At 34.9% G+C, this 25,878-nt stretch overlaps 6 protein-coding genes, 2 non-coding genes and 1 pseudogene across 10 annotated transcripts; 4 read left to right on the forward strand and 5 right to left on the reverse strand.

Annotated features, from left to right (window-relative positions):
* Positions 1-363: 363 nt before the first annotated feature.
* Positions 364-487, forward strand: F09E8.11. Its single transcript, NR_056873.1, has one exon. It is a non-coding gene; the product is annotated as an Unclassified non-coding RNA F09E8.11 (non-coding RNA).
* A 64-nt stretch (positions 488-551) lies between these two features.
* On the reverse strand, positions 552-572 carry 21ur-15089. The gene has a single exon (NR_056874.1).
* A 2,493-nt stretch (positions 573-3,065) lies between these two features.
* Positions 3,066-6,669, forward strand: nas-14 (Zinc metalloproteinase nas-14). Its single transcript, NM_070132.4, has 6 exons — positions 3,066-3,226; positions 3,279-3,490; positions 3,769-3,860; positions 3,915-4,107; positions 4,709-5,228; positions 5,843-6,669. The coding sequence occupies exons 1-6, from the start codon at positions 3,109-3,111 to the stop codon at positions 6,217-6,219; spliced, it is 1,512 nt and encodes a 503-aa protein (NP_502533.2). The 5' UTR covers positions 3,066-3,108; the 3' UTR covers positions 6,220-6,669.
* A 12-nt stretch (positions 6,670-6,681) lies between these two features.
* Positions 6,682-11,920, reverse strand: lev-1 (Acetylcholine receptor subunit beta-type lev-1). Of its 2 annotated transcripts, NM_001268775.4 has the most exons (9): positions 11,602-11,845; positions 9,980-10,298; positions 9,770-9,935; positions 8,794-9,146; positions 8,667-8,718; positions 7,903-8,054; positions 7,725-7,854; positions 7,491-7,578; positions 6,686-6,918 (listed from the first exon to the last, which is right to left on the reverse strand). In NM_001268775.4, exons 1-9 carry the CDS (start codon positions 11,669-11,671, stop codon positions 6,800-6,802), a joined length of 1,449 nt encoding a protein of 482 aa, NP_001255704.1. In that variant the 5' UTR covers positions 11,672-11,845; the 3' UTR covers positions 6,686-6,799. The 2 variants fall into 2 exon arrangements, with proteins under 2 accessions (NP_001255705.1, NP_001255704.1); NM_001268776.3 differs by having other exon boundaries at positions 6,682-6,918; positions 8,667-9,146; positions 11,602-11,920.
* Positions 11,921-12,519: 599 nt separating this feature from the next.
* F58D2.3 (Armadillo repeat-containing protein 5) lies at positions 12,520-13,348 on the reverse strand. The gene is made up of 2 exons (NM_001307288.4): positions 12,851-13,348; positions 12,520-12,779 (listed from the first exon to the last, which is right to left on the reverse strand). The coding sequence occupies exons 1-2, from the start codon at positions 13,258-13,260 to the stop codon at positions 12,704-12,706; spliced, it is 486 nt and encodes a 161-aa protein (NP_001294217.1). The 5' UTR covers positions 13,261-13,348; the 3' UTR covers positions 12,520-12,703.
* Positions 13,349-15,596: 2,248 nt separating this feature from the next.
* gadr-1 lies at positions 15,597-19,509 on the forward strand (annotated as a pseudogene). The gene is made up of 7 exons: positions 15,597-15,654; positions 15,698-15,940; positions 17,247-17,512; positions 17,631-17,791; positions 17,833-18,106; positions 18,758-19,360; positions 19,432-19,509. Coding segments are annotated over exons 1-7 (1,683 nt in total).
* A 1,018-nt stretch (positions 19,510-20,527) lies between these two features.
* On the reverse strand, positions 20,528-21,584 carry F58D2.4 (uncharacterized protein). The gene is made up of 4 exons (NM_001268777.5): positions 21,510-21,584; positions 21,370-21,462; positions 20,954-21,019; positions 20,528-20,905 (listed from the first exon to the last, which is right to left on the reverse strand). Exons 1-4 carry the CDS (start codon positions 21,569-21,571, stop codon positions 20,818-20,820), a joined length of 309 nt encoding a protein of 102 aa, NP_001255706.1. The 5' UTR covers positions 21,572-21,584; the 3' UTR covers positions 20,528-20,817.
* A 76-nt stretch (positions 21,585-21,660) lies between these two features.
* F58D2.5 (Macro domain-containing protein) lies at positions 21,661-25,864 on the reverse strand. The gene is made up of 2 exons (NM_001392425.1): positions 25,717-25,864; positions 21,661-21,974 (listed from the first exon to the last, which is right to left on the reverse strand). The coding sequence occupies exons 1-2, from the start codon at positions 25,772-25,774 to the stop codon at positions 21,682-21,684; spliced, it is 351 nt and encodes a 116-aa protein (NP_001379531.1). The 5' UTR covers positions 25,775-25,864; the 3' UTR covers positions 21,661-21,681.
* On the forward strand, positions 22,242-24,874 carry F58D2.2 (VWFD domain-containing protein). Its single transcript, NM_070135.5, has 6 exons — positions 22,242-22,370; positions 22,691-23,238; positions 23,288-23,461; positions 23,540-24,079; positions 24,190-24,542; positions 24,595-24,874. The coding sequence occupies exons 1-6, from the start codon at positions 22,364-22,366 to the stop codon at positions 24,806-24,808; spliced, it is 1,836 nt and encodes a 611-aa protein (NP_502536.2). The 5' UTR covers positions 22,242-22,363; the 3' UTR covers positions 24,809-24,874.
* Positions 25,865-25,878: the final 14 nt, after the last annotated feature.

The raw sequence follows: 25,878 nt of genomic DNA on the forward strand, positions 1-25,878 counted from the left end.
CTAAGCCAACAAAAAATCCAAAAACACATATAAATTTGGTCATTACTGTAGGTCCCACCAATTATGTGCTGAAGTATTTTCCTCGGACGCGCCAACTAGAAAATGCGATGTTAAAAAATATTTCCTTTGGCATTCCAATCAAAAAACGACATATCGGAACATGGGTTCGTGAATCGAAAAGCCGTGTTATTCTTGACACTTCGCACGATCTATTGGAGCAGCTTGGAAGATGACCCTCTGTCTTGCACTCCGGTGGCTGCAGCAGCGGCGGCGGGGCGAGAAAGACAGTCCTGGAGGACAAATAGCCATAGTGTGTATGAAAACAAAGATGCGCCCTCCCGTCCCGAAACAATGAAAATGGAGAATGTCTTTTCAACTCTTAGTTCGTGTCAAAAAGCAACGCCTCGGCTTGACCCCCTCGGAGACATTTACACAGACTGTATATACATACCTCAATGTAAAAAATGCATGCTTCTGACAAAAAACTTGCATTGTTTGTTGCCAAAAGCGGTGCGATTTCTTGGGCTCCGCGGTGGTGCTCTTCCCCTAGCGCCCTCTCTGCATAGAACTGACCATTCATCTATTTGTTTTTCTCTTTTTGTCGTCGATGTGAGACAGAGAGAGAGAGAGAGGCAACTGTCCATCGGTCTAGCCTTTGTTCCAGCGCCCCCCTTTTGCACCCCACCTTTCAATTTCTCAAGGGGCTCACAGTATCCTATCATTTTTGGAATGACACCCACTTGTGTCTCTAGCTCTTCATTTTTGTTTTTGCTTTTTTTTTTTAATTGTCGATCAACAAGCTATTGAAACATCAGATTTAATACCTCTTTTTTGAAGTTCGCCCCTCGAAGTTTTGGAAATCCTTATCCCCAAAATGTTTTCCAAATAAGAATATAACACTGAAACTACAGGTAAAAACTTACAGAAATTAAGAAGGAAATTATTTCGAACTTCTCTTTTCTGTGAGAATTGAATTTCCGTAGTGTTTTGTTTATTTTTAGTCAAAAATAATTTAAAAAATTCTGTTAAAAACTTCTGAAATTTTAGAATTTTTTTTACTCTGACAGGTAAATATGTTTTTTGAATACATATCTTACAATGTTAAATCTTGTCAGAAAATGTTTTTTTGAAATTTTTGTGTACAAATTCGAATTTTTTTACTATTAAAAAATTGATTTGTTTTCAAAGGAAAGTATTTCAGCTCACAATTAGAGCATCTTCAAGTTTTGGGGCTTTTTAGAAAATTTTAAGTTTTTTGACAAAAGATCTAAAATTGATCTAAATAGTGACAGTTTTTGGTTAGACTTTTTTGAAAAAAAATTAAAAAATTCCAAGACGTTTTCAAAATTTTCAACTACTCTTAAACATCCAAATATAGATGTTTAAACTTTTTTTAAAATTAATTAAAATGTTGTATGGGTTTTTCTTCTTTTTTTTAATTATACAATTTTTTTAAAAATTGACTAATTGTTCTTGAATTCCTGAGCAAAAAATGACATTGTTTCGATATTTTGCGTTATCTGGCATCACATTGATTTTACTTGATTTGTCTTAAATACTTGATTTGAAACACTGCTTGTCCATTTCTCAGAAATTGTTTCTGTAAACTTGATAACTTTAAATTTGTCCTGAAAATCAATAATTCTACATTTACTCAAATTATTTTGCGGAAAACATTTTGAAAAGTTGACAAACAAAATTTAAGATAATATATCAAAGGTAAAATAATGTTCTTTTAATCTTTTATTTCGGTGCCCAGCGCGAAATATCCAAAAGTAGGCCCCGCCCCAATTTTCGGCATTTCCTAGTTTTTGCATCAAATTTTCTTGAGTTTTATCAATATTATTTCTTCTTTTTTCCGTTAAATGTTATGTGATATGGAGCAATTTGAAACCAAACTTTTCACAAGTGTAAATGACTCATAAATTCATGCATTTCCCACTTGAATTGCCACGTCATCACTCTTTCCACTTCAGAGTTCAGTTCCGTTAATGCTTGCCTTCTTCTTCTTGTTGTCCTTGCTTGTTCCTGATAAATGTCCAGTTCAAAATATCAAAAAATTCGCTTGCTGCGCCCTGAAGTGCGCGCCAAAAAAAGTGGGTCAAAATAGGAATCGAAGAGATTTAGAGATAGTATGTGCGTACTGTTGAGGTCTGTGTGCTCTGAAGAGCATGGCATCGGAGAGAGTATGCGAGACAGAGAGACGCAGAGAACATATGACAACATTCCGGATGGAAGAAATAAGTCGAACCGGACGAGCGCGGCATGCTGCCCTACCGGTGGGGGCGAAAAAGAGCATCCGTTTTTGAACGGGTACTCCGCCCCAGCAATATCTGAACCCTTATTCTGTCGATTGCCTTTCTCGGAGAAGCATTCATTGTTTTCTAATTAGAAACATGTTTTGTGTTTGCTGGGATTTAAAAATTTGATTATTTTGCAATAACTCTGCAAATTTTTTTCTGATTTTCAGAAAATAAAGTGTGTATTTTTGCATTACCATGTAGCCGGGATGAATTTATCCCTCACTTGAATTTTGTTAAAACACTTTCTTGGTTTTTTTTACTGAAAAATTTCAGACTAGTGCTAGAAATCCCCTCTAATGCCTGGCCTACTTTTGCAACGTGGCCGAGAAAAGAGAAAACTCATTCAAAACTTGTTTTTTGTAGTTAAAAACTTTCCCTTTTTACAATTTTTTTTGAATTTTTAAGGAGACAAATTGAAAAATAAATGAATTTTTTTAATACAAAAATTTGAAAAATTAGATTTTTCAAAAAAATCAGAAACTGTATAGATTTCCTCAGAAAAAATAGGATTCTGGAAATTTAAAAATTATTATAATTTAGAGGAGTAAAAAATATTCATTTTAAAAAATTAAGAAAAACCAAAAAAACATTTTTAAAAAAGAAAAATCTTCAGACAGAGAATTTTTATAAATTTTGAAAAATTGTTTCAATTCAATGAGTCTTTATATTTTCATCTATTTATCTATTCTTCCCACGAAATATTTTCCTTTCAAGACCAACTTTTCAAAACTACATCCTTTTAAATTTCCCATGTTTATGTTTTTCAGGCTTAATTCATACGTCACTCGGGTACACATTTTGAAACATGAGGTTACTGTATTCACTTTTCCATTGCTCCGCATTTCTCGTTGGCTTCACACTTTCCGTCGGTGTCCTGCCGATTCCAAATGAACACGCTGCGAGTATTAAGGCAAAGTTTGATGGTAACTGATAATTCTATAAGGAAATTAAAATTTAAAAAAACCTAATTTTCAGACTACGCAGAGCACTATCTTTTGCCCGAAGATTTTCACAATGCAGAAACCGCACCGGTTAAAAAACCAACAGACGCCGAGATCGAGTCAATGCAAAATTCGCTTCTTTTCGAAGGAGATATTATGGGAGTTCCTGAAATTGAAAAGTCGGATATTCTGAAGAGACTCAGAGATGATCCACTTCTCGATGAAGACGAGATTTTTAGAAAACCTGTGAGTTTTCGGGTTTAGAATTTGTGAAATATGATGAAAATGGTTGTGGCCATTATTTGGGCGGAGTATGACAATAAGTCACACCCAGAAAATGGGGAAAATGGGAAATATGAGCAGAGTCAGTTTTGTCCCAGATACGTCCAACGAAAAAAATTGCCAAAAAATGGGCGTGTTCTCGGGTTCTCAATTTTTTTTCGAAAAAATTATATGAATGGTCCAAATTAGCAGAAAAACTAGTCTTTTTAAAGGTTTTTCAAAAAAAAACCTATTATTTTCAGTTCCACAGTGCCTTGAACTTGGTGACCTATCCCGACAAGCTCTGGCCGGAGGGACAAGTTCCATATATGCTGGAAGAAGGAATGACTAATGAGTAAATACATCCCTTTTTGAAAACGAATTAAAATTTTTTAAAAATATTTTCCAGTCAAAGAACAGCAATTGCTCAAGCATTTGATGAGTACAAAACGAAGACATGTGTTCGATTTGTTCCTAAAACTGACGATGATTTTGATTATATTTATGTGAAGAGAAATGTTGCTTTTGGATGCTCTTCGTATGTTGGCAGAGCTGGTGGAAATCAGACTGTGTCGTTGGAGGTTGATAAGTGCTTTTCGAAGGTAAGAAAAAATGAGCAGCCGACGCAAATGGAGGCCCGTAACGTGAAAAAATCTAAAAATAATTATCAAAAATGCAAGAAATTCGATATCTGGTTTTTTGGAAAATCGACAAAAAAAGGCTTTTAGAAGGAAAACCAAAATTCTTAATTTTTCGAGTTGTTTTTTTTCAAAAAAATCCAATCGGATTTTTTTCAATTCTGACTTTTTTTTTGCTTTTTTAAATTAAAATCAAAAAACTGACTTTTTTTTTCATTTTCAAACTTTTAAACCTTTTAAAAACTCTGAAATGTTGGGAAAAAATAGAAAAAAATATAGCTTTATTGAAATTTTGTTTAAATTTATTCAAAAAATTCAAAAGTTTAGAACTGGCTAAAAAGTATAGATAGCTTTTCAATTTTCAAAAAAAATGTTTCCTGAAAAAAAACATTCTAAAAATTCTTAAATTTTTTAATTCAAAACTCTTAAGTTAAACTTTAAAAAATTTAAAAAAAAATGGAAAAAAAAAGAAAACGATTTATAACAAAAATTTCGAGTTTTTTACAATTTTTATATAGAAAATCTAAAATAGCTTGATTTTTTTTAAAATACGTTAAAATTCCAGGGAATAATTGCTCACGAACTGATGCACGCTCTAGGATTCTTCCACGAACATTCACGAACCGATCGAGACGATTTCGTAGATATAAACGAGGATAATATTCGACCAGGAATGATGCGTAATTTTGAAAAGTATCCAAGAAAAATTATTGATTCACTTGGAATGCCATATGACTACGAGTCTGTCATGCATTATCATAAGTTGGCATTCTCCAGAAATGGTAAACCAACTATTATTCCAAAGGACAATGAAGCAGATGTTGGACAGAGATATAAGCTTTCTGAGATGGATTCTAAGAAGGTTAATAAGCTTTATCAATGTGGAGAGTATTCGAAAACATCGTCAACTACAACTACTACAACCACTACAACCACTACAACCACTACAGAGGAGCCAACTACAACTACTGAAGTGGAGGAGAAGCCGAAGGATAAGAAGGTGTCAAGTACGACGACTACAACTAAGAAACCGACTACTACAACTACAACTACGCCAAAACCAGTGGAAAGATCCAGAAATAAGAGTTAGTTTTTCGTATAACGGTATTTGGGACTGATTTAGCACACATCATAGGATGCAAACTCAGTACATCACATTTGACGAGCAAGTATTTTAGATTACCTATGGAAAAACTTTATTTTGTACTAAATTTTAGTCCTAATTTTTTCTGAGCTAACGAAATTTCTGGGCCTGACTTTTTAATTATGAAGAGCATTTTACAGCGTTTTAAAATTTTATGAAAGTCAAATGTTCTAGTAATTTTGGTATACAGATCTCAGTAAAAATTAACTTGGGCGTTAAATGTGGTACATTTTGTGTGATGTTTGCACCGAAATTGCGGACTGAATGCATCACAGTTGACGAACAAATTTAGAAAAAAAAAGAACATTATAATTGTATGTAGTCACGACTTTTTCAAAGCAATTTTTTTTTGCGAAAATGCCAACCAGCTGAGCAAATTTTGAAGCTCAGGTTTTGGTTTTTTTTTTTTGAAAAATATTTTTCAGTGGATTTGAATTTGTATCTGACGTATAAAAGTGAAAACTGGAATAAATTAAAATAGTTTCCAAAATTTAAAAAAATCTAAAAAAAATCAGAACGTGGAAAAAATATTGAAAAATTTGCTCAATTTTCCAGAATGCGAAGATCTCAATGCTCATTGTGGAATGTGGGAGCAGCTTGGTCACTGCCAGCATTCTGTGAAATACATGGCCCACTATTGCCGAAAAGCTTGTAATCTCTGCGAAGTCGAGGTCACAACAACCACCACAACCACCCCCAAACCAGTACCACGTAACAAGGAAAAAGAGAACAAGTCGGCATCGTCAACGACACGTGGCACCTCTACTGCCACATCTACAACTCCCAAAACGACGACGACAACGACGTCAGCTCCAAAAGAAAAATGTGAAGATAAGAACTTGTTCTGCAGTTATTGGGCAAAGATCGGAGAGTGTAATAGTGAGAGCAAGTTTATGAAAATATTCTGTAAAGCTTCGTGTGGGAAGTGTTAAGCTCTGTTGTTATAGGGTGATCACAAAGTGTTAGAATATTTTCGCGTAAGATTTGATGCATTGACGGCAAGTAGATTTGATCTACACCATTCTCACGGTTCGGAAAAAGGCACGCAATTTTTGAAAATAACTAAAAAAAATCAACTTGTTTAAACCAAAGGCTTTGTTTTAAAACGCGCTCCCATCCGATTGCGCGGAGTTCGATTTGTGTAGATCAAAACTATTTGCATCACCAGTGCATCAGATTCTACGCGAAAAAATAACGCTTTCCGATCACTCTTACCTAAATTCATTGTACCATATTTATTCCGGGTTTCCGTGTCCGTTTTCTTTCATTGAACCAAATCCGGTTCTACCCCATCCCGTTTTGTCATTTCTTCTCAAAAAAATGTCTTTCAAATTGTAACGACCATGTCGTAGTGTGTGTGTACCCTCACAAGTTGTATATCAAATTTCACCTAATCTCTTTGATAAATTATTTATAATACACAAATATAATGAACAAATAAACATACCTAATGAAAGAGAAAAGTTGAAAATGAAAGAATAATGGAAAATATACAATTTCTACTCGTTTTGTTCAGAAAATACCAAGAACTGTGTCGTTGGCTAGACCCATATCGTACAGTTGTTTCAGTTTTACAAGTGTGGCATTCTCGTCGAATGTTTCGAAAACTGATGGAGCAGTGAAGATTATTCCTGAAATGTATTGCTCATTTTTAAATTTTATCTGCTATATGCTTGCCTGCTTACATGCCTACCTCTTGCCTACCTACGGACCTCATGTCTGTCTAAATGCCTACATGTCAACTTCATACCTACCTACAAGTCTATGTCATACCTGCCAACCTGACACACCTACTATATACTTGCCGACCTTCATGAACACCTTACACCTACGTTATTAATTTCTCATGCATACCTTCGTACACGCTGGCCTCATGCCTACCTACATGCCCTCACGCGTATTTAATGCAGACTTGCTCTATTATTTTCTACTGCATACCTACTATGTGCTTTCCTGCTTACAAGTCTACGTTACGCCTGCCTAATTGAACGCCTGCCATATGATTGCCTGTTTACGGCCAACCTCACGCATGCCTGTGTGATTATTCGCCTACTTCATACCTGACTGCCTTTTTGCCTTTTTTTAATGAGGATATGGTATGTTTTTAATCAAATTTTCAATAAAAATATGATTTTGTAAACGGTTTCCTGGTTAAACTACGCGTTCAAAACTTTATTCCCAAATTTTTTTTTACAAAGCTTACCTATCGTTCCACCAACTGTTGCCCCAAAGAACCCGTACAACAAAAACCGATCCACGACGCTTGCAATGAACTTCCAATCATCTCGGAACTGAAATTATGAAAGTTTTAGTCGTTTTGAGTAGGTGTTTGCAAAATCATACTACGGGGAAACCACTTTATTGGGTTAATTTTCGCTTTAGTTTCTATAAAATGGGAACTTTCTCCCCCACGTTTTCTATTTCATATATTACTCACCTGCTTTGTAATCTCTTCGTCTCTGCGATTTTCCGTGATAAACTCAATAGCATCGATTGCTCGTTGAGCTTCAGGCGACAGCTCATCATCCAGCTCATCACTTTGTATTCTCACCCTCCTACAGCTATCTCTGAAAATCATTAGAGTATTAGAAAAAGCAACATTTGAAAGCTCGTACTGATTATGAGTATGCCGGCATAATGGATGATGTTCTCCTGATCTCATTGGATTTTCTTCGACACTTGGACCAGTTTCCAGTAGTCTCCGATGACTCCGCTGTATCACATTTTTCCGGTGCGGACGCTGCATGCACATCAGTAATGGGAGAATCTGAAATTAACATTTTACTTGTGAGGATTTCAGAATTTTGGTTTTTTTTTAGTTTTTCAATCAATTTTTTTTTGAAAATAAATAGCAGAAAGCATTCTTTTTTGGTTTTTTGGTTGGTCGAAAAAATACCTTACATTTTAAAATAATCATTTCAATCCTACCTTTTCGTTTTAAACTTTAAATCAACTTTTTTCCGAATATCGAAAAACGAATGTTTCTTTTTTAGAATTTGGTTTTTCATTCATTTTTCGGAAAATATGTAAAAAAAAAATTAAAAAATAGAAATTCGATTTTTCGTACTTTTTAAATAAAATTTGTCTTAAAAATGTGTTGTTTTATTATTTTGAATTTATTTTATCTTAAACTTTCTCGTTAATCAAAGTACAATTTAATGAAAATTGATTTTTTCGTGTATTTTTCGAAACATTTCTTTTTATTTTTTGGAAAAACTAAAATTTTTGTTGATACCAAAAATTTTAATCTGGAAATTCTGCATTAAAAAATTTATTTCCAAATTTCTTTTTTTTTAGGAAAAAATAGGAAATAAGGAAATGTATGACTTTTTAATTTTGAAATACATTAGTTAATTTAAGAACTTTTTCAAAAACTCACATCAAGGAAAACTTTCCTAACCCAAGGTGGTAATCGATGGGTAATTGGGCTTCTAAAATAGATATTACAAATGATAGTTGTCACCATAATAGTAATGATATTGAGCACAAAAGTGAGCAAAAGATACTTTGCAACCAGTGGAATTGACGAAGATGTTGGTGGTAGAATTTTGGAGACAAGAAGCAGGAACACAACAATTGACAGAAGTACATTCATTGTTAATCCCATTTTTTCTCCGGAAGCTGTTGGCAAATAGAATACTGTTACATTGAGGAATGCCATTAAAACTGTTGGAAGAATCAGTACAACTGTGTAGAAAAGTGTTTTCCGTCGTATTCTGATTTGGAATTCAATGCGACTTCTGTCAGATGTCAGCACAGCTGGACCATCCATCATATCCCATATGGAACTTGTCGAATATTCCGAAAAATCGACACGGTCCGAAGTGAGAAAGTCGAGCTTGATTTCGTCTCTGTTGTACTGGAAAATATTGGAGTTTAAAATTTTTTTAATTAGAAAATTTGTACAGTTTTATTTTTTAAAAATTAATATCAAGTTTGTCTACTTTAGTAAATAAAATTTTGTTTAAAAAATTCAAAAATTCCACAATTACATATATTCAAAAAATTATTTTGTATTTTTTATTGGCTAACCAAAAAACCTCATTTTAAATCTTTCAAAAATTAATTTCAGAATTTTTTGAATTATTCGAGTTTCTAGCGCTAAGTTTCTAGAGAAAAAGTTACAAGCTGAAAATGTCGAGTGTTTTTTGCCTCTGTTGAACAGCAAATTATTAGACATTCAGGAATAAAGTCTAAATACATTTTGAAAATTTCATTGAATATAATTATTTCAAGTTTAACTTTTTTTTCGAATTATAACATTTTTAAAGTTACAAATTATCGATTTTTGGGACACAAAACATTTTTTTAACTCAACAGTTTTGATTTCCAATTTGGATGTTTAAACGAGTTTTTTAAATATTAAAAAAAAAGGTTTTCTTCGATTTCAATTATTTCAGAAACTCTTTTTTCCAATTGTTAATTTTTTTTTCTAAAAAACAATTTAAAATCAAAATAAAAATAAAACATTCAGATTCTCACCGTCCAGCTTCCAAAAGTCAAACTGCATAGCTGATCATCAAATGGGAAGAACTCGACGTCAATAATGCAACTGCTCTTGTATATTGCCGGTGGAACCCAGAGAACTGTTCCAGTGCTCAAAATGAGCACATTGCACATAAAGGATACTTCGTAGTTCCCGTCGGCGCTGAAATATATAGATTTGAGTATATAACCTGTTATTCAACATACTTATTGAAAAGAACAATATCTGGAAGCCAAACTTTCTCGGGTGCAACTCGAATCTGTGTAATGTTCGCATAATCTCTGGGATCCCATTTCAATTGAAAATCGTCCCATTTCATAGTCAACCACACATTTGTGTGCATTACTTGCTCTTTTTCATCGACGTTGATCAGTAAAACAAGTTGCATTCCGATTTTGACAATCATCGGAAGTTCCGATCGATTTCTGACTGGTTGAACGAGAGAGTTGTATCCACGGAATAGGTCGACCATCAGGCGATCCTCGGCATCGATGTCTTCACACGTGGAATGGTTCCGGAGGGATACTGAAATTGTTCGAATATTAACGTGTGTTTTGGGTATAAGGGAAAGATTTTGAAATCTTACAGTATCATCCTTTTGCTTATATGTATATTTTTGCAGGCCCGTGTGTGGCGCAAGGCGGTAGGTATTTTTGTGCCTATTTTTGTGCCCACAGGGTGAAGACTCCAAAAAGAGCATCCCCGTGTGTTCCCTTTCCTCCAAAAATTTCATGACTCGTTTTCGGCATGTTCTTTCCACTTTTTCCTTTTCCATTTTTCTGACATACTACTTTTTGTGGCCCATCATGCACACACCGCCTCGTCCACTCGCCGTCTACCTAATCCCCCACCAGCCATCAAAATAAATCCGCGTTTGTGGTGCAAAATGGACCAGAGAGACTCCTCGTTAACTTTTAGTGTGTTTGTCATTCTTTTTCAGGTTACGCACACACACACACATTCATTTTTGAGCGGAAGAGAAAATGGGAAGAAGAAAGCAGTGTTCTTGTCACAAATTGTCATACGAACTGCCCCGCCGATTATGTATCAAGGGAATTGAAAAAGAACTGAAAAGGGGAAAAGGGGACATGATGGACCGATTTATGTCGTGAAAAAGTTTACAGCTTACAAAATTTATTATTATTATAATTTGCAATTCTGCAAAATGCAAAAATTCTCAAAAAACAATGTGGAAACTTTAGTAATTATAAAATCGATTTTAAACACCCTTGTAAACCCAGAAATATTATTTCTGCAAATTTTTTCACTTTGCGCGTAAAATATGGTGTCTCAGGTACGTACTGAAAATAGTATGAATGCACTGACCTCACTTATTTCTGCGGTTTTTTTTTCAGTTTTGCGCGCCAAATGTAATGTAAATGTAATGGTACGTACCCAATACACCAGATTTGACGCGCAAAATAAAGTATTGCTGTTTTGTTGGTAATAGTTATCAAAAGTATTATTCATCCCATGCTCTCAGAAAATCCTTCCCCGCCAAACAATAGAAGGCTCCTATGCCAAGCGAAGTGGAAATGTACGTCCATTATGGAAACAGGGATTTCAGGAGCAACACACCTCATCAATTTGGGTGGTCTTGACTAATTGAATTGGGTGGTCGACGAGAGTGTCTATGCCACCCAAGAAATAAATAGTGAGCCCTAGACATTGTGCCAAAACTATCTCACTTCGAAAAGGCCGTGTGTTTTTTTTAAAATAAAATCAAAAAACCGAGATGCCATAATTAAGGAGCAATGCTTATAATTTGAACACCCAATTCAATATCTGATCAGTCTATCAAAACTATGTTCGTCACAAAACAACTAACCTGCCAAAAACACAAGAAAACCGAGCCATGTTCCTCCTGCACCACATCCTCCACCACCTCCTAACATCATTCTCTCTAGAGAAAATAGATGTTCAGCTCATTAGAAGTGCGATGAAAGGAGCAAAGAAAGTTTTAATAATAATGGGAAAGAATGAGTGATTTTCGAGTGGCCGGAAGAGGAGCTCTTCGAGTTCTTTTGTCAGTAAAAGAATCAGTGCCGCTTTCAAAGATTGTTCGAGTCTCGCAGAAAAAATAAGTGATATAGAGGAGAAGTGAGCAGCAGCAGAGACCGGGAGGGGACACACGCAATAAACACAAGAAAAAGAGAAAAGAAATGAGTCCCGCCGCCAGTGTGTAAAAGTGTGGCCGGTGGACCACGCCTCAAGGCTTCTCCTCAACTTGCACCAACTGTTCTTCAAGACATCTGATTCTGTCCGGTGAGGAATGATAATAATAGTACGTATTTTAATTTTCAGATATTGGTAGAATCTGTGGAAATTCTTCACAGAAATGGTTTTTCAAAAAAACGTGGCTTGGCCTAAGCCTAACTCTAAGCCTAAACCTAAGCCAACTACTAACTGTTCTTGAAGACATCTGATTTTGTCCGTTGAGGAATAAAAATAATACGTGTTTTGATTTTTAAGCCAGTGTACATACTTCTGAATTTTGCTCAGAAATGGTTTCGCATCGAAAAGTATTTTCGAAAAGCTAGGAGTAAGCTTAAGACTAAATATAAGACTCTCTCAGAGGTATCAGTTGCAATAAGAGATCTTGGAATTTTTGGAAAACTTTCGATGGCATCTTTCTTACGAAAAAATGTTTCTTTCGCTACTGGAAAGAATTTGATTATCAGTTAGTTGCAGACACCAAAAGATGGGATTTAATAGGATTACAATTTCGAATTGCTTCGTGCACTTTTAATTTTATTTTTCTTTTCTTTCATTTTCTTGTAGAATAAGATTTCACGAATTAATACATTTTGGTCAATCATTTGAAGATAAAGAACAAAAAAATACAATAACATGGATGCAAAACTACTGGAATTAGAGTGAAACGACCATTGAAGGACAGAAGTTCGGTGAATTATCACATTTTGGCAGGTCTATTCACTTGGCGAACTACTTGGAGAAATACTCTCGTGGTCCGCTTTGCCACCATTCAATCGAGCGGTCAAGAGCCTGAAAAAGTTTAAATTTTATCATTAACCAGATCAACGAGCTATTTTTTTGTAACATCCGTTAATACTTACCGAATATTTTCGACATTCGATGAAGTGTAGACTTCTTGCAATGAGTTACAATCCAGCATGGATGACAGATTTGTTAACAATTCCAAGCACTTATCATTAATTTCATTCGAAGCAAAATTTTCAACGCAACTTGATATAAAAATTATTATTCCAGCGTCTATCATGCTAGTACAAGCCTTTGAACTTTTCTCAATAACCTTAATAATTATTTCTATGGAAGCTGAAACCATTAATTCATTTTTCCGCGGCGCACTCCATTTGATCAGCTGAATTAATCGTTTCACATGTCTTGTTTTTTCAAATAAAGATTTCAATTCATCAGAATGCATTCGATGTATACACTGTGACATAACCACTACGGCTCTGGTACAGGGGTTCTCTGTTAAATTAGGTTCTAGCAGGAATTGCATTGCTGTTCTGCATATTTTATCAAAATCTAGTCGTCCGATTCTCAAATTGACAAGTGTTTCGACGGCGTCCCAGGTTGGAATATCACCTGACAACAATTTTTTTGCAATTTTTTGCAATTAGCAACTCAAAATCATGAAGAAACACGGTCATTATATAACAAATAATTATTGACGTATTTTGCCATTTTACGATTTTTTGTAAATTTTATATATGTGACTTATATGTAGTATGCAGTGAGTATATGAAAGCATATAAATTTCAGCTACTTTGGCCATCTGCATAGTATTAAGATTTGGAAAAATCGAAATTTTTTTGAAAATTTTTTTTCGTGATTTTTTGAGTTGACCGTTAGAATTTTGTTGTTAATATCTAAATCGATTAAGTTTTGTTTGTTAAGTGCAAAAAATGAATCCCAACTCAATTGAGCCTCCAAAAAATTTTATAGTGAATCAAAGTCAAAAAGCGAACCACACAAAAATTACCATGTTTTTCAGTTTTGATTAATTCTTGAAAGTATTTATGATAAATTGTGTAAAACTATTTTCTTTACTCATTTTATTAAAATTCGAGTCATTTCCTGTTGATTTCAAAAATTTTAAAAATCCAATTTTTTCTTGAAACATGGTATTTAAATAACCTGTAGACTTTGTCTCTGACATTTTAGGAATTCAAAAATGTTTAAAATGTTTCAATTGAGCATTTCTGTTTTACAATTAATATATTTCTTCATCACTTGTCTTTTTGAGCGGATAAAAAACGCTTACCAATTTTCAAAGAAAGTCATCCGACAGTTGGAAGTGAAACTCAATTTTGAAAACGTCGTACAGGTTATCCAAATACCATATTTCAAGAACAAATTGGATTTTGAAAAGTTACGAAATCAACAGGAAATGACTCGAGTTAATAAAATTTAATAAAATTTAATAAAATGAATAAAAGTAATAATTTTATACAATTTATCATAAATACTTTCAAGAATTAATCAAAACTGAAAAACATGGTAATTTTTGTGTGGTTCGCTTTTTTACTTTGATTCACTATAAAATTTTTTGGAATGGCTCAATTGAGTTGGGATTCATTTTTTGCACTTAAAAAACAAAACTTAATTGATTCAGATATAAACATCAAAATTCTAACGGCCAACTCAAAAAATCACGAAAAAAAATTTTCAAAAAATTTTCGATTTTTTCAAATATTAATACTAAGCAGATGACCAAAGTAGCTGAAATTTATATGCTTTCATATACTCACTGCCTACTATAAGTCACATATATAAAATTTACAAAAAATCGTAAAATGGCAAAATACGTCAATAATTATTTGCCGACCTAATAATAACAAAGAAAAAATAGGAACAGTCGTAGAGAACAAAATAAGACAGGTGGTCCTGACAATCTAGGAATGAGAACAATCATTTCAGACCTCTGAACACCTGTTCTGTGTATAGCAATATCAATGCATCTCATGGGAATAATAAAAAATCTTATTCCGAATTATTTTTACGTATTAGAGCATTTCAGAAAAAATAAGTAAACCCATCGTTTCTCTGAAAAAAAAAGTGATAATCTTTTTGTCTATTTAATATACATTGCGTTTTTTTGATTAATTCAAAACAGTGAAAAACATATGCCTGTCCCGGTCCAGGTTCAGCAAAGTTATGACGTTTTGAAAGTGCCGAAAAAAATTCCTTGACCAAACCCTAGCAAAAAAAACTTTCAAATTTTCAAAAAAAAACAATTCATTATTGATAAAAACTATTGTAACTTATCCAAAAATGTGAAAAACATGCACAGTTTTTCTCCCCACGGACAAAAAACCACATTGCTTGATCTACATATCTTGAGCAAAATTCCAAAAAGTACTTTTTCTTGTAGGTTAATTTATGGGTTTTCTTGAGTGTTATGAGATAAAACTTGCATGGCATATGTTTTCACTGTTTTTTAATCATTTGCAAATAGTTTTTCCTCTTTTCAGAAAACATTTTTTTTTTGAATTTTTTGAAATTTTGTAAAAGTGCGCCACTTTCAAAACGTCCCAACTTTGCTGAACCTGGACCGGGGCAGCTAAATTTTTTTCCTCTTTCCTCTTTAAAATCACAGTTTTGTCGTAAATTCCTCGATTGTATTTGAATGTACGCGGCGACTTGCTGATTGTGGGATGACAAAACATTCACGACTGTTCCCACTTTATTATTCCCACGAAGTGCATAGATCTCGCTATACACCAGGTGTTCACAGGTCTGAGATGGTTGTTCTCATTCCTAGATTGTCCACCAGTCTCTTGGTTTTTTTTTGTTCTGTACGACTGTTCCCATTTTTCTTCGTTATTCCATACAATGGGCAATTCTCTTCATGATATTGCCTGCCAAAAAATTGCCGAGTTCATTAAAAATGGTTAGTTTTCTACATGATTATGCTTACTTCGATATATTTACAGGTTCATACAACAAACGCGCATTTGAACTGGATCCCAAATCGAGTAACATAGTTTATTCCCATTTCATGAAAGGGGATGTTCCTTTCAGTTGGAAACCCATTCATAAAATGAACGCAACAAAAGTTACCCTACAACCTCAAACACTGGTTGAGAATAATGCCAGGCAGCTGCAGGAATGTTCTATAGAAGAACTGAAAATTGGAAACTTTTCTAAATCTAAAAATTGGGGCTTATTTATGGAAGGTAAGTTATTACAAGCAATCGATACATTTTTTTTCTTTAGTCTACTTAGAATCAATACATTTTTTTCTTTAGTCTACTTAGAATCAATCGTTTCATGCATTACACGGTCATTCAGTTATAGATTGCTCCATTCCATTTTTAGAGTTTGCTTAAAATAATTGATATTACAGCATTTTAAAAACTTTACAAGAATGTTGAAGTAGTGAAAATCCCATCACGTTTTAAGAAAATGATATATGAAAAATGAAGGCTCCCAAAAAACAAACGATATTTGTCAAACAATTAAGTCTCTCCTATGAGAAGAACAATGCAAATCTGAGAAAAAATGATATCTGCTTTTGCACTAAAAAGTATACCGTATTTTTTTTATAAGAATAGATGCAATACTATTTTTCGAAGTTCTCCCTGTTTGTAATACTAAAAAGGAGTGCAAGACTGATTTTTAGAATATTTGTCTGTGTTTGATCTACTAGTTTTAACTTAACAAATTAAATGATATATGGAAATTCAGAAAACTTTATTATGAATGTAACAATGAAGTTCAATAACTGATAAGAATTTTGTGAAAAATTGTTGAAAATAGGCAAAAAATGTTGGTAAAATCATAAAATTAGTGAAACGGGAATTTGAATTCTAATGAATACTATTAAAATTTATTTATCGATCCTTGAATTTTGCAAAACTTTTGTCGCACAGAAAGTGGGGCGGAGCGTAGTTTTTCGATTTTCAGTACATACAGTGATCCGGGTCAATACCATTTTTTTCACTGTTTATCAATTTTTATAAAAATGTGAGAGTTTATGTTATTACCACTATCTAAGTATAGTTTTGAAAAACCGTTCGCTCAGAATTTGTTTGCTGGTTATCGAAAAAAATAGTCAAAAATTTTTAATTTTTGATGCAAAAATAGTGTTACCAAATCTAAAATATTTTAACGCTTTGTTTGTGTAAAAACTTTTTAAACTTAATTACATCATTTTTGCCAAAAAAATTAAATTTTTTCTACAAAAATCGGTTTTACCATTAAAAAATTTTTTTTAGCATCGGGTGGAAACCAAAAAAAGGGCTCAGAGTAAGGTTGTTTGGAGTGATAAAAATTTTCAAAACTGCCATTAAATGAAATATAGTGATTAATAACATAAACTCTCACATTATTCATTAAGCTCAAAATGGTTATTTACTAATTGTAAGCTTAAAAATACAAAAAAAAAACATTCCACTTTTTTTTTACTTTTTAATAATTTAAAAATACTTATAAAATGAGGGCATGTAAAACACAAGTACCAAATAAAATGTATTTTTTCAGATTGGAAGAATGCTGCCATCTTTGACACACTTAGCTATCTGTGGGATACAAATCACTGAAGATGATTTCTATCAACTTTGCAGTAATTTTCCAAATCTTCGGTCATTGGATATCAGTGGGACCAACATCAAGAGTCTAACGGGAATTTCAAGACTACGAAAACTGGAAGTGCTCGCTGTGAGAGATTTACCCATTAAAAGTTGCGAAGAGCTAAGTGACTTATTCAATTTAAACAACTTGAAGGCAGTGGATATATCAGAAACAAGGTCAGTTAGTTTTTTACACGGTCTATGTTTTTTTCTTGTGTAAACGAGATTTGCAATGCTCATTACTTACATAAGTAATTTTCCTATAACATATCATGTAAATCATGTACTCATTCAGGTTTATTCGGGAATCGAACAATAACACGATTATGTACGTAGCTTGCCAGAAAGTGTTACCAGAGTTGAGGTTTATAGATTGTTCAAGAACTATGATGAGCGTGGAGCTTCTCGAATATCTGCTAAAAACTCATCGTAATCTTCAAGGAGTGATTGCAACGAGTAAGAAAATTTCAAGTTTTCAATTCTGCAAATAATTTCAGTGACTAAATCAGACAGTGACATATATGATGATGCTCGTGCTCTCAATGTGGCAACTTTTGATTCAACTGTTCGAGCTCTCACTTACTTTTTGAAGGCAAACAAGGTTTTTGAAAATGGGCATACTATTACGAAAATTGATGATTTCATTGCTGCTGATAGCTCACGAATTCTCAATATTCGTCCTTGCATGGAAATTATTATAAAATCTATGCAAACTTTTGATTCGCCATTTGTAGTACAAAACGGATTGAGATGTTTGATAAGATTCGGAATGTGAGTTGATGTAGAAATGCGAAACTTTTTCCAAAAATTAAGTAGGCGCGTGTTCTTCATAGGTACACAGTTGAAAACTTTTTTAAACTTAAACATGTACTCAACAATTTGTTGAAGTCGTATTGGAAGAAAATAAAATGCACTGTACCTATTCTTGCATCCATTTTTTGAAATGCAAGTTGGTCTCAACCATTTTTTAAAACTTATTTAAATACGTTATTTCAACGCAAACTTAAGAAAAAGGAATAGTTGAATAAGTTGCATGTATAACTTTTTCACCCTTGATCGAAAATCTTCAGGCTCATCCAGTGCCCTATGTTCTTTTTGATAATTTATAAATGTTTCAAGCATATTTCGTACTAATATTTTGCTTTCTTACTTTCGAGAAGGGTTCAAATATTGTTTTTTGTTAGAATTAGCAACAATTATGCGAATTCTATTACAAAGAAATGCTCTTGTAGGTGAAAACTGGAAATCCTTTAAAAAAATGTCTGAAAATTGGTATAACATTAATAGAAAAACCATATCTCAACTGTTTGATTTCAAAATTTTTACATACATAGGAGTAATTTTCGAAAAATCACCACTGGCTCGACTCCACCTTTTCAAGAACCAAGAATAAACATGGAAAATTAATATCTTTGTTTTCAGTGGATATTCTAACCAGCTTTGTTCTAATGGAGTGACATTATTGGTTGAAACTTTGTTGAGTTTCGTTCAACCAACTCGATTGGTACCTCCACACGATTTAACGGATGCTAAATCTTCTTACTGGAATGCCATCGAAACACTTGTCAATTTGAGAATCGGACGAATAGATTTTGATAAAATATGCAGAACAGCAATGCAATTTCTGCTAGAACCTAATTTAACAGAGAACCCCTGTACCAGAGCCGTAGTGGTTATGTCACAGTGTGTACATCGAATGCATTCTGATGAATTGAAATCTTTATTTGAAAAAACAAGACATGTGAAACGATTAATTCAGCTGATCAAATGGAGTGCGCCGCGGAAAAATGAATTAATGGTTTCAGCTTCCATAGAAATAATTATTAAAATTATTGAAAAAAGTTCAAAAGCTTGTATGGAAATAACAGAAGCTGGAATAATAAGTTTTGTATCAAGTTGCGTTGAAAATTTTGAGTCAAATGCTATTAATGATAAGTGCTTGGAATTGCTAAGAAATCTGTCATCCATGCTGGATTGTAACTCATTGCAAGAAGTCTACACTTCATCGAATGTCGAAAATATTCGGTAAGTATTAACGGATGTTACAAAAAAATAGCTCGTTGATCTGGTTAATGATAAAATTTAAACTTTTTCAGGCTCTTGACCGCTCGATTGAATGGTGGCAAAGCGGACCACGAGAGTATTTCTCCAAGTAGTTCGCCAAGTGAATAGACCTGCCAAAATGTGATAATTCACCGAACTTCTGTCCTTTGATGGTCGTTTCACTCAAATTCTAGTATTTTTGCATCCACGTTTGGGTACTTATGGGTTTCGTTCCCCCAAAATGATTTTTAATTATTTAACACTACCTTTTTAATTTTAATCCACACGTGAATGTTTATTTTAATACTGTTTTCATTTTTACAAGGCTTAGAAAATCATTTCCCTAAGCCTGAGAATAAAAAAAAAGTTCATGTCTCGATTAGAAAATATGGAAATCATTTTGGGGGGAACGAAACCCATAAGTACCCACGTTTGTTTAATTCTTGTTCTCTGTCTACAAATGATTGACCAAAATGTATTAATTCGTACAATCCTATTCTGAAAAAAAATAAAAAGTAAAATTAAAAGTGCACGAAGCAATTCGAAATTGTAATCCTATTAAATCCCATCTTTTGGTGTCTGCAACTAACTGATAATCAAATTCTTTCCAGTAGCAAAAGAAACATTTTTAGCTCAAACACCGCGTTGTACCCAAAACTTGGGAAAAGCTTTGTTAAACTTTGTCTCGAAAATTACTCAAAATCGTTCAAAAAGTGCAAAAAAAAACAATCAGAATCAGGGCTGAGCGGCTGGCAAGTCGGCTAGTAGAGCATTTTTTTAAAGTTTTCACAAGGTCAACAAGAAACGATTTTAAAATAAATATAAAATTTCAATAAGTAGGCCCACGGGACAGTTTTTTCAAAAAAAAATTCAAAAAAAAACCAGTCACCGTTCTGGTACGTCTTGAAGTTTTCAGTTGTCGGCTGTCGGCTGTGGCTGTCGGCTGGTAGATTCAAAAAACGTGCTTAATACAATCAAAAAGTTTTTCTTAACACTAAAACTTACATGTATATAAAAGAGCAATCCAAAAAACTTCAAAAATTCGATTAAAGTACATAAATGTCATGGTAATTTTACTCAATTCTTAATTTCTGTACGCTGGCAGTTTTGATAATGTAATCACTTCTGGCTGACTCATAGTCAGACTTGATTTTCATGTTTTCCAAATATTCATTTATAAACTATTCAACTTGGACAAAATTTTGGAAAAACATAGTTTTACAAAACATCGGACAAACTTTACTACAAATGCCTTGATCTTTTTGAAAGGATCAGGGAATTTATGTTAAAAAAATACTAGAAAGAACAACTTAAGAAGTTGAAGGATCGAGAACATTTCAAATACAATAAACGTAAACGGCTATAAAGAGAAATTAGACACCTTGAGGGTGCAGAAGAAACGATGATTGAATGAAGTTTGATTGCAAAGCAAAGATCGGCTAATCGGCATTTGGGACACCAGCTTCCTCATTGACCGGACCTGCAACGCCGCCGTCACGAATATTCGCGTGACCGACATGTCCACATCTGAAATTTTAGAAGTACATAACATCTTCCGTGATTATTAAAACATACCCATCTCCGAGAAGGCTGTGAAAGTTGGCGTGCAAGATGAAGACACTGTCAGCTTTGGTCCGGTGACTGAAATAGTTACGTTTTACAAAATCATGCAGTTTTCTCATAGTTCGCGTTTAAGTAGGTTAAGCACCAATGAAATTATTTCTTTCGAGATTTACGAAACTTTATTTTTAAATTCATCGATCATTCACAAGCGTATCCATTGTTTTGCACGTTTTATTTTATACGGATTTTTATAGAAAACCATGGGTTTTATAAGTGATTTTAAATTTTGAAAAACATTGCAAAAATTTCTACGTCGAAACAGGGACATGTTTTTTCCTCAAATTCCTTCAGCTTCTTCAAATGAGTTCAAATGACTGAAGCGCAGTTTGTTGAATATGTTCCAGGTTCTGGATCTATATATCACTTACGTAAAGCTTTGGCAATTCGAGATGCTCCCTAATTCCTGGCTCTCTCGGACCGCCTCAGATGGATTTCCGAGTGCACGAACAGGAAAAATGCATCTGAAATTTTGCGATATTAAATTTTTACGGAAAACTTTCGCACGTACGCGACACTTGTGTGCTGGTGTATGGCCCGGTGTGCTTCTTTGAGAACATCCAGCGACGTCATGTTGATGCTGAAAATAACACAATGAAGTTAATTATGTTTAGATTTTTTAAATTTATTTTTTTGCTTCACTATAGAGTAAGAGTGGAAGGTTTTGAGGTTATTACGGTTTATTAAGGATAAACTAATAGAGAAAACACCGAGTTAATAGGACATGTAAAGAGGGGCAAAGAGCGATAAATGACACAAGTAAAAGGAATTAGAGAAGACCTCGAATGAGCGTGACGACGGTCTTTTATACTCCCGGCTGACGAGGATTGGCGGGCGGCAATCCGAGGCGAATCGAGCGCGCCGTCCAACGGGGCGCGTTTGCATTGTGTACGGTAGACAGGTAGCAGGTCGTTGTTGTTGGCAGCGGTGACGGCCGAATACAGACATGCATTCGCTACGACGACACTTGCTGGACCTGGAAAACTAGACTGAAGTAATGCTCTTATATTGGAGAGGTGGGAACCAGAAAATCCTTACAATAGTATTTTCCCTCTTTCCGGTTCAAAATGATTAAATCAATTTTTTAAAACCCACTACTGGACTAGAGTAGTATAGTGAGCTCACTATACTACTGTCTAGAAACGAATTACTCAAAAAATAAAATTTTCAAAATCAATTTTCTTACGTGACATTTTATTATTGTTGTTTTTAAAACCTCCCGTAAAAAAAAGAAAAATAAATTGTCGACATATCGTGGTAAAACCAAAATCGATTTATTCTTCAACTTTTAACCGACCGGGTGTGGTACGACATCAGCTCGCTTCAAATTGGACATCAAAGAAGAAAAAAAACTGCAGAATCGTCATGAAAGGTATGTTCCAGGTTATGTTCCAGATGTTGTTGGCCTGCCTAAAAGTGGACAGGCGTGAGGTAGGCAGTCACATTTGCAATCTCCGAGCCTACCTGTGCCGGCTTACCTACCCACCTGCCGTTTTGTCTGCGTGCTTACTGCCTGCTTAATGTGAATCTGCGTGCCTACCGCTTGCCTGCAGTTTATGTATATTTTGGCAGTAGGTGTAGGTGCTAAGGCAGGCTATTTCATGCCTGCACCCGTTTCTAACTTTGTATTTTTGCGGTAGGCGCGGAGCAGGCGTACATCGCTAGGCAGTTTTACCGATAGATTTTTTTCAGTTCTACACTTCACTGTGATCTTGCTATCGTTGATTCCCGTGACATTTGCCGACGGTCCAGCAGCTCCACCTGCTACAACAGAGGAACCAAAATCAACTGCTCCACCTGCTACAACAGATGTCACACAGACACTCGTTCCTAGTGTCTACCTTCCGCTCGGTGCTGGTGAACCGCAACAAGGTCGCAATATTTCAAGTGAATTCGGAGTATTCCCGAAGGAGTTCTTTACGTGTGGAAAAAGAACAGCAACGACATTGAATGAAGCTTATACAGGCCCCAGTTCATTGGAAGTTGTTGTAAAATGTGATCCAACTCCGGCTCGAACGATTATTGGGAAGGCGGATAATTCATTTGTCAAGTTCAATCGGGATTTCAAGAAGGAATGCGAGTTGTTCACCTGCTCAAATGACGTCTACCAAGGTGATGGAGATCAGTTGGAGGAAATTGTAAATTTTGACCCGGCGCTTTACTCAAAAAATGCAAAAGCTCCGAAACCAGAGAAACCGGAAACCAACATTTGTTCTGACAAAAAGGCAACATATCCCGAGGTAACATTTTTTGGTGCTCATACTGGAATCTTCATTCTTGCTCTTTCAGGGCTCCACTCCGACTAGCTCAATCCTGTTTGCTAACGAAGGAAACTGCTATGCGAAAGTAGGATCTACGTTGATAACATTATTGGAGACACCAGAAACATTTGCTCAAGTCCCTCGTTGGTTGCCTGCGAATGAGGATCGACTCAACTTGAAGAGCTTGTTCTTTTCAAATGAGGTGAGCAAGTTCATTATTGAAGTTTTTGCATTTTTCGAGAGCATTTTGACAACTCCCCATTATTGAATTTTTATTCAGAAATCCGAAATCGTGGAGCGAGTCCCATTCGTCTTTGAATCGAAGAAAAACGATAGTACAGCTGTCACCTATCAGAAATGCGACACCACTTGCGATAAAGGATCAATTGTCAAAATACAGATGAATCCCGGCGAATACTCTATGATGGTCTATCTGAATCCGAAGGAGTGCTCGTCGTTCAGAATTTGCTTTGATCCCGATAGATTTTTGGATGACTCTAAGAAACCCAGCTGCCAGGACGATTTTACCATTGATGTGCTGTTCAAGAGTGGAGTCGTTGTTTGGGGAAAGAAAGGAAGAGCGTCGATAATTGAGATGATGAGCCCGTACCATGATGAAGATAATGTAGTTGGAATTGAGTTCGGATACGGTGTCAAAACAAGTAAAGGAGATCTTGCTGGAGAATTCTACATCGGAAACGATCATCGAGAGTTTGTGCAAAGCGATTCATCGGGATACACTTCGGCTTCAAGCTCAAAGTTGGCATTCTTCTTTCCATCCGATGGGTGTCTACGCGCTACTGCCGGCATTTTCTCCAAGGTTTGTTTTTTTTTCAGTTACTACGGAAACACGAAATTCCGAGACATCTCAGAATTTTTGATTCCATAAACTCCACCTGTATTCCACCTTTAAATATTTAATTATTTCAGAAAATCGCCAGTGGTAAAACAATGGCAAATGAAAAAGTGACTGTTGTTGGAAAACTTTTCGGGGAATCTGGAGAACTGATTACAGTACAAACACCAGAAGTCGCCACAACAACCACTGCACGACCCATTAAGAATATTGCTGCAACAACTACCGTCGCACCTCTCCAATTGATTGCGGATGCTTCACTTGTTGACAATGACCTACAATCGAATCTTGAAGCAACTGGAGTGTATGTCGATGGAAAGTGGTGGTGGTGGGCAATCTACCTGGGATTTGTCTTGGGCACTCTCCTTACTTTGGCTATCGGGGGTGGAATATGTTACGTGTTGCGACGAACTGTTTATGGATATTGGTAAGTGGATGTTTGGTATATTATTTTTATATAAGAAAATATTGACTTTCAGGTACCGCGGCATGTACAGACGATATGGATGTGATGTCTCTGCGACAACCGCTGGTCTCACTGGAGTTGGATTCGGAGCAACTACGACCGCAATGCAGACGATTTCTCCTGGAAAGACGGGTGCGACAACATTGGGAAGTACTTCAAGTACCACTGGAATTACTGAAACTACTGGAACTACTGGATCCACGGCAACCACTGGAACTATGGCATAATTTCGTGATTTATTGAATGAGATCTTTTGAATGAGATCTTTTGAATGAAATTTATTGAAAATTTGCTGTGTTTTTTTTAAAGAATTACATTATGCAAGATTGATTCAAACCCAAACAGTATTGTACATAGCGGTAAAGGCGGTACGGTATGGGGGAGTTATAGGTCTGTAGGTAGGCACGGCTGGTCAGCCAAACTGGCAAAAAGTACCATGTGCACTGAAAATGTTCAATTCTGTCAGAATCAACTGAAACTTTTATTGTTTTTTTTTCGAAAGCAAATTTGCAGTTTTCAGAAAGTCGGAAATTTTCACTATTAATCAGTTTTTAGTTTTGTAGGCTTTGGAAATTTTAAGTATTGGTTTTTAAAAAGGTAAGGGGATTGTGTTGGAGTACCGTAGTAGGGCTACTGTAGGAATACAGTAGTTTCGAAAATTTTCCGTTTTTTGGCTTTTGCAGAGTGATTGGATTAAGTTGAGTAGCGTTGGGTACACAATCGTTAATGCGGGGTTTCAGTCAAAACAGAATTTCTGGAACTGCAGTGATTATACAGTAATCCTACAGTACCCATACAGTACTCCAGCACTAAATATTAAAATTCCCGAAACTACAGTAATCCTACCCTACTAAGGAGTACTGTGTGGATACTGTAGAATACTGTATGATCATTAGTAAAAATACTTTAATGTATTACGGGAACAATAAATCATGAGAATACGTGGTGCATTTTATTTGACGCGCGATATTTCTTAGCGAAAACTACAGTAAGAGCTTAAATATCTATTGTTATTTGAGTTCTTACTGTAGTTTTCGCTAAGAGATATCGCGCGTCAAATAAAATGCACTAAGTACGCATTCTCATGATTTATTGTTCCCGTAATAAGATTGAGATAAATCTCCAAAAAACTAACCATTTTGAACGAACTCGGCAATTTTTTGGCAGACAATGTCGTGAAGAGACTTGGCCATTGTATGGAATAACCAGGGAATAGAGGAGTACTATCTTGCAGAACGAGAAAAAAAAACAAAAAGACTGGAAGGGGGTGAGAATTACGAACAAATGGTACGGGCCT

This window comes from Caenorhabditis elegans, chromosome IV (assembly GCF_000002985.6).
Source record: "Caenorhabditis elegans chromosome IV".
In the NCBI taxonomy this organism is placed as follows: Eukaryota; Metazoa; Nematoda; class Chromadorea; order Rhabditida; family Rhabditidae; genus Caenorhabditis; species Caenorhabditis elegans.